This window comes from Erigeron canadensis, chromosome 5 (genome assembly GCF_010389155.1).
Source record: "Erigeron canadensis isolate Cc75 chromosome 5, C_canadensis_v1, whole genome shotgun sequence".
NCBI lineage: Eukaryota > Viridiplantae > Streptophyta > Magnoliopsida > Asterales > Asteraceae > Erigeron > Erigeron canadensis.
In genome coordinates, this window is record NC_057765.1 from 2,056,408 (window position 1) to 2,064,840 (window position 8,433).

Here is an 8,433-nt window from a genome sequence, read left to right on the forward strand (position 1 = left end):
GAAGTAGAAAATTTGTCATGATTTTTGCACAGAAGGTAAGCCTTCTAATGACTAGTTAACCAAAGAAAAATGCAACAATGAAATACTTCACTTGCCATGGCTCGAATTAAACACGGAGCCATTTTGATGTTTCTAGGCGACCACCACTGGTCGAACATAGGATCCATTTATATCTTTTTGAAACTCTGGGAGATCGAATCCACCTAATCGTTTTGGAAGAAGTATCTACATAGTTACGGAATATCTAGGTGTACTATCAAGAAGATGAGGCTTCTAAGCTCGTTACTAGACGTTTTGTTTTTTTTTTTCATTTTCAGTACCAACAAACAATGATTATTAGAAAAAGATACAATTTTGTTCCATGTTATAAGCGAAAACATGTACTCGATCCGTATGAAAGAACAGAAAGCTTATGTGTATATATGATACAAAAGAGCACCCAAACACAAATGATCTATAAGTAATAAGTTCACCATGTAACCTTAGATTGAAAATCAAACATATTTCTCCTATATAGAAACCAAGTGCATTATTCTAAACATTTAACGAGGAATGATTTCAGATATCGAAACATCATTTACTGAAGTAGATCCATCAGTTCCAGCTGAAGAATGATACTCACAGAGGAGCGGGATTTCAGGACTGGCATAATTACTATTCATGTGGAAGGCGGGCTCTGATGGTACTGGAAGTGTATCGTTGCTATATAGCATAGAAACAACTGAAGCCATGGATGGCCTGTCAATAGCTTTTTCCTGAACGCATAATAAACCAATTTGGATACTTCTTGTAATGTCGTCACACAATGAACTGGATCCTGTGGTCAATGTGGAGTCTATCATATTTGAAACCGACCCATTTCTCAAACTTTTCCATGCCTAAAAGAGAATAAACAGAATTTTTCAGTTGATACATATACAACAAATATTATGAATCCTAATTAACTTTGAATATAATTGGATTGTTTTACACTTTGTTACTTACATAGCTAAGGAGACCTTCGACATTCTCTCCAATCCGAAAATTTAGGTTTCTTTGACCTGTTACTATCTCTAGTACCAACACTCCCAAGCTGAACACATCTGATTTCACTGAGAAATTGCCATGAAATAAATATTCTGGTGCCATATAACCACTGCAAGAAGGGGTATACGATGGCAGAAAGTTACTAATCACGTGCATGTCTCGACAATTTACAAAATAAATATCATACCAGAACGTCGGTAAATCACGAAGAAAGCCTGTTCACGAAAAAAAACTCAGGTAGTATGATCGTGTTATATGCCAATGGGTTTGGTGACTCACTGGTCTTTGGCCTTAGGATATTCACAAGGGTTCAACTCTTACTTCTTACATTTGTACAGGTGGATTGGATTATCAGCGGGGAGGTTTCGAGAGTCGTGCGATATATCCCAAAAACAAAAAATATGTAACAACCGTTAGATGCAATGCTGATACATGCAACCATAAAAGCCTTTAACGTTTGTTGTCTACTCCCACAAAAGCATATTTTATTTAAACATATATATGTGAACAAGCGATCTCTATTGGCGGGTTGCAATATGTATTCATTCTACATTAACATATAGTTGCAAGAAATTTTTTCATGTGAATTGTAATATATATATATAAGTCACATGAAAAATAAGTAACAAGATGAATTTCATCTTTAGAAAGTGTACTTACAAGGTTCCAACAATCCGACTTGTATCTCCTTGAGTTTCCTCAGGAGTAAATAACCTTGCCATGCCAAAATCCGCTATTTTAGAGTTCATTTCAGCATCTAACAAAACATTACTAGCTTTCATATCACGGTGAATTATCTTCAAACGGGAATCTTCATGAAGGTATAGAAGTCCTTTGGCTACACCTTTGATTATCTTGTGTCGCTTTTCCCAGTCAAGAAGTGTTCTTTTAGTAGGATCTACAATACTTGTCATGAATTGGTTATATATATATTGATAAACTAACAAAAGCATAGCATTTGCCATCCATTTCTAGTACTTTCTTGGCAGGCTTTTTCTCTTAATATATATGCTTCGGTTCAAATCTTTGACATAATAAAAGTAGTTAGTTTGTTTTTGAAAGACAAATGATCCAACAAGCTATTCGTTTATAGAACTTGAAAAACTCTTTCCCTAGAATTAGGATTTTATCTTTTGGTTGAACCATTGAGATTTGGGTTCCTAATAAAAGTGGTTCTTACATGTTTTCTGCAATGCAACATTTGGGTTCCTAAGAGAAGCTCTTTTAAATAGTTCCTAAGAACTTACCAAATATATATTGATCAAGACTTGCATTTGGCAAGAACTCGTAGATGAGAAGTCGTTCACTTCCTTCTACACTGAAACCAACAAGCCTAACCAAGTTACGATGTTGAAGCTTTGCGACTAGTAGAACCTCATTCTTGAATTCCCTTTCACCTTGTCCATGTTCCCTTGCTAGCCTCTTCACTGCTATTTCCTGTCCGTTTTTGAGCTTACCCTATATTTGTATATTAATAAATCAGTTACTTTTAGAATCTCAATGCTCTCATATCAATTGTTGTAATTAATATACTATGTGTTTAACAGTATTAGACCTAGGAATGCAGGCGCATATATGTGAGGATGAATGTATGCATGAGTGAACCACTAGGGTGGTAGTCTAGCATTTGTCTCTAATTAAAATCGTGAAAATCTGTATATATAGGTTATGGGTTCAATCATTGACTCCTTGAAAAAAAGATACCGTAGTGATTATGGAGGTTCCCATGCTCTCATTCCATGCTAAAACAAAAGCTAGTGGGACATCTAACGTTATAAAAAAACAAAAAGGGAAAAATTGTATACAATAAATGATCAAAAAAAAGGTAGAAAATTTGGTTAGGCAAAACATGAAGTAGGGTGAGTTTAAGGTTACAAAAAGGATTATTTGTTCACTAATCCTTACTTGGGGTTTAACGTAGCGATGTCAACAGGCCGGGTATTGTAATGGGTTTTCCCACAGTTTATTCACAAATCAAATGTTTCGTTTGCAAGTTATGTTCATTAAAGGCGTGGGTGACCTGTGAAGTTTTCTATATTCACGGAGGTGTTACAAAGAACTGCACATTTAACTCCAAGATACCCAGGTGTAAGGATATGACGTTAATTTAATACTCGTATTTGTTTATATCTATTTCTAGCTCAGGAAAAGTAAACTCTAACTAGGTGGAATGGCTATGAAGTCTAATTTTTAGTCCAACCATGAACCATCTTTCTTTTTGAACCTCCTTAGTCTATGCGGGTCGGGTATACTAGTACACTAGGCAGGTATACGGCTCAGGTATGCGAATTTTTATCTAAAACCATCTCTGAACCCGTAAAAGGATAAACCATCCCCATACCCAACCTTAAAGCCACAAACCTCAACGCGGCCCTATAATTTCGGGTTTCCTCTTTGGGTACGGGTGTTTTTACCTTCCCTAATAATACGCAAGGATGTTTACACTTTGGTCCCTAATTTCTCTCACATAATACATTTCATGACAAATTATATTTTCTAACACTTGCAAAATTGAGTTTTTATACCTTGTAAACAGCTCCAAAACCACCTTGCCCGAGCTTATTGTTTTCAGAAAAGTCATCTGTTGCAGCTTTCACTGTGCTGAAGTTGTATTGCAAAGAATCTGCACCCCCAATATCCCTAGTGTTGGCTAGCATATAAATGGAAGTTAGAAGATACTTCTAGCTAGCAACACTCACCGGAACAATAACATTATTTGTATACACTTATTAGTCATCTCCAATTTTATATATATTTGTCCAGTTTGCTACTTTTCTCACCGGACAAACTGAATATCAGTTTGCTTCATTTTATTTTAGTTTGCTTGCCCAATTTGTTCCCAGCCAATTGTAGGACTATGGAGACTTTACAGTCAGATTGCCGCAACACGGAATATTTGAGTGGGTTAGAAATATTGCTTCATTGTAATGTTATGATGTTTGTTTTCCTTAATGTCAATGAAATATGAACTTCAGAACTTACTCGAAAAATCTTCATTGGGTGATGGTGGGGTTCTCCTCCTTGTCTTTCTCATTATGATCCAGATAAAAAGTGAAGCAATTACTATGGCAATAACCACCGTCAAAATAACTATAATCGCAATTGGTTTTTTCTTTTTTCCTGATTAAGATAGGTCACAAAAGGAAAGTCATGTTTTGAGTAGTATTAGGTTTACAAAGATTTTACAAACAAATATCATAAAAACATGAGATATTTGAGGTGGTTCAATTAATAAAGATGGTGAAAAAATGAAAACAAATATTTATTAAGTGTTCTGAATATCATTTCATCGCCGGCCTTTGCAAGAAATCTGTCAAAGACCGGAGAATATCTAGCCCAGTAAACACACCCAACCCATTTTTGATACACAATCAGAAAAAAAGTTAGATAGCCTCATCAAACATAATGCAACTTTGCTTATGCCCTAGTTTTAATGAAAACTTTAGAATTAGGACTATTAACCATCACCGAGTGGTCTAGTCATGACAAGAAGTTTTGTTTCATTACAAGAGGTCACTGGTTCAAATCGTGTCCTGGGTAAATATTTCGGGGGTGGCCATAAAAGTAAATATTTCGAGGGTGGCCATAAAATTGGTCAGGTATGGCCTCAGATAAGAAAAACCTGATATTTTATTATACTAAAACACAGGTGCTCTAATAATTTATTGACCAATCACAGTTCTTGATTTTTTAATGTTGACTTTTGTTTTCAATTTTGACTTTAATTTACATTTTTTTTTGTTTTTCATCACAAATTTACATTTTTTACCCATTAATTTTAATATAATAAATAAATAATAATAGCTAATATATATCTGATAGAATAATACATAATATTTATTCAATAGAATAATAACTGATATATACAAATAGAATTATAACTAATATGTATCCAATAATGTAATCTATCATATAAATATATCCTTAATCTAAAGATAAGATATTACTTCTAATAGTGTAAAATTAATATGTAATACACTATGTGTAACAATAAAACAAATAAAATGATATTGGCCTATTATGATTTTTTAATGTTTAAATATTGCCAAGTATGTCACAATTTATAACTTTGATGGACATATTATATTTTGTAATATTCAATTATCGCTAAACATTTCACAGTAAACAACTTCGATTGACATATTTTTAAAAAAATATTTCAATATAAAACATAAAGTGTTGATATATAGATCAAGTATTTATTACTCATAATCGTATATTAAGTTTTTATTATTCAAAATAGTATATTAAATTTTAACCTATAATAAATTAGCATCTAATATTAATAACGTCGTAAGTCCGTGTATTAGACACGGGCCTAAAATCTAGTTAGGCTACTGAGCCAAAAGTGGCTCGGCGTCCCCATATAACCCGAACAGGGGAAACCTTCTTAATTTGTTTACCGGTTCTTAGGATTAGGATTATATAAGAACACTCATGAATAATTTTAGACAAAATAACTAAATAAATATACCGTGCCATATATATATATGTATACGTACCTGAAGGTGGTGGTGAAATCGCCAAAGTACTTCCGTTATAAAACGGTCTGAATCCGTACCTAAAGTTACAGAGTGGTAAAAGAGTTCTTCCTCCAGCTTGCCTTGTAAACTCAGTCGGATATAAGTCAATTGCATTTTCCAAGCAACTACTGCACTGCGGCTGTGATAAGTATGGAGTACATTGAACAAGAGCATATGCTGTTGTTATGTCCTGTCCAGTCTTATTCCCTGTGGCAAATTTTAGAAGAGAATCACCAGCTGCAGCAGCAGCTATCAGCTTACCAAGTAATGGTCTCACAACCCCATTAAACCAGCCATTTGTTGCATTTCGATCATTAATATAATGCCAATGATATATTGTTAACGTATTGTCACCTGATAGAATCTCATTGGAGTATATCAACATGCATTCGTTGTAGTATCCGATTGCTTGCTTTTGGTTTGGACAGGTTAGTCTCAATTGAGCTATGCAGTCTTTTAGACAACTTTGGCATAAACTAGGCTCCACATCACCACGACAAAGGGCAAATGAGTTAACTCTATCGTTACCTATGCCGGTTGAGAGATTGTAGAAGCCAAAGCCAGAGTTGGTCGTGAGGAGGGTCGAAAGGGTTTTGTCAAGATTTAGTTTGTATGTACTGTTTTGAGTATAGTTTTCTGCATAATTTATGCAGGCATGGGCTATTAACTTGGCTGGTTGATCAGCTAAGATGGTGGTAACTCTTAAATGCATAATAATAGCTATAGAAAACCAGAAGAGAAGCATTCTAGCAAGCAAGAATGTGTTTTGTTTAGGGGGGGGATGAAATGATAGACAACTTTGGGGTATATATTGAATTAATGTTTACATTCGTTCTACGGTAACATTTTACATGGAAATAGAAAGCAAACGAGTAGCAAGTTGCATCGCCCATAATTAATCTATCAAATGAATGGTTTAAAATGGGAGTTAAAGCTAAAAAGTCTTACAAGTACATTATTATTAATACAGGTTTCACATAGGGAAGCAGGCTTCTAGTTTTCATAATTTTGACAAGTTAGACACGCTATTGGGTTCTTTCCTTCTACTATACTGGGAAAATAATTTCATTTGATTATTTAATGTTACCATGTATTTAGAGTAAGGCCTAAGTTGATAAGGGAAACAAATTCTCAAATTCTCACATGAAGAATTTACCCAGAATTACATCCTACAATTCTCACCAAATTCTTAACTTCTCACTGCCACATCATTTCATTTACTTAACACAAACATAAATAAAATAAAAGTTAAGAACGTAAAGAATGGGTGGTAAAAAGTAAGGGCGTGGAGATCCGTGGACCTACTTTTATCAAATTTAGGCCGTCTCCATGGAGACATGAAGCCACGATTTACGCCATAGTGAAAGTTCTCGATAACGGCCAAGACATGACACCCATGATTTCGCGCTAAAAATAAAAATGTGAGAACGTGCAAGGATTGACCGAGAATGGCCCCTATTAGCACCGTCCTAAGAGGATATGTCATGAATGTCAAGCTAGCTAAAAGTCTGATAAGTTACTTATGTAGCAATAAATTTATGGATGTGATATGAACCTTTGACCTGCTTCTTTAAGCGTTCTTCTCTCATAATTCACTTGGTCATTGAAACAAGATTGACTTGGTTTCTGTTTAGAATGTATTATTATGATGGTGAGGTTATTTGACTAATAGTACGAGATCACAAGATTATGGAATTTAAAGTGTTTTTATAAGGCTTGATTAAACCGACGAGGTGTCGGTTAAGGGGCACCGTTGACACGTCAAAGTCGATTTGAGGCGTCGGCAAAGTGACTACGGGAGACACGGGGTGGGTCTGAGAAAAAAAAATTAAAAGACTTCATAATTAAGAACTTAATAAATTCAGTCAAAGTTCTTGTGTCTTTTTTTACTTAATGAACAAAAATATCCGTTAATTACCTATTTTTTACTTAATATATACAAACATTATTTATACTACTTAATACATTCCACATTTAACAAATAAAAAAAAAAAAGAAAAAAGAACGGGCCTAACACAATTCATATATACATAATTTTTATTAACACTTCACTACACACACCAACAACTAAGAAACATAATCTATCATACATTCATTTCATACGCACTTTTCAAAAATCATCTTAACAACACCAATATACCCTAATTTTTTTAAATTTTCGCAAAATACCCACAAAATCGCAAATGTGATATATCTATATTTACGGGAGAAAGGAGTAGGAAGATATATAGATACCGTGGAGTGGTGAGGGAAGATCGGGCACAACCCCTGATATTCAAATTTATATTTTGAAAAGATATCATTCCCCATTATGATTATTGGTGTTGTAATAGAGAATAGTAGCAGCAGCAGCAAGGATCGAGAGCAGTGGCGAGAGGTAGGGGGGATAACAAAATCAGGTTGAGAAATCAAGTCATGGAATAATAAACTATTATACGAGTAGTATTGTAATGGAAGTAACATTATAGTGATGATGATTATAATGACAATGAACAATACTTAACGTACCTGATTTTCAAATTTTAGATTGACAGGAACCGAATGATGAAAGATGTTATCGTGACATTTTCAATTAATAGTCATTATAATTTTTGTTACTAAATTTTAAAATGCCATCTAATATATTATATATCATGTATGTTAATACGAAACATAATGTCTTCTTCTTTTGGCTATGAGAATGTTTTTTTTTTTTTTAAACTATAATGAAGATTGTAAGTGAAATAGAGTTCATATATTTTTAAAGTGAAACTCACCAGATGATCCTAAACCGTGTTTGGTGGTCATGTGATCAATCATAGTAGCTTTTGCTACCCAGGGGTTTGATGATGATAATAAGTTTAAAGTGAATGTGTAACAAATGTGGTTCTTGACTCTTTGACTA

At 34.0% G+C, this 8,433-nt stretch overlaps 1 protein-coding gene across 1 annotated transcript; it reads right to left on the reverse strand.

Moving 5' to 3' along the window:
• Nucleotides 1–394: 394 nt before the first annotated feature.
• LOC122599684 (putative receptor-like protein kinase At4g00960) lies at nt 395–6,350 on the reverse strand. The gene is made up of 7 exons (XM_043772231.1): nt 5,529–6,350; nt 4,009–4,146; nt 3,552–3,676; nt 2,274–2,484; nt 1,687–1,924; nt 985–1,135; nt 395–878 (listed from the first exon to the last, which is right to left on the reverse strand). The coding sequence occupies exons 1-7, from the start codon at nt 6,292–6,294 to the stop codon at nt 543–545; spliced, it is 1,965 nt and encodes a 654-aa protein (XP_043628166.1). The 5' UTR covers nt 6,295–6,350; the 3' UTR covers nt 395–542.
• Between the last annotated feature and the right edge of the window lie 2,083 nt (nt 6,351–8,433).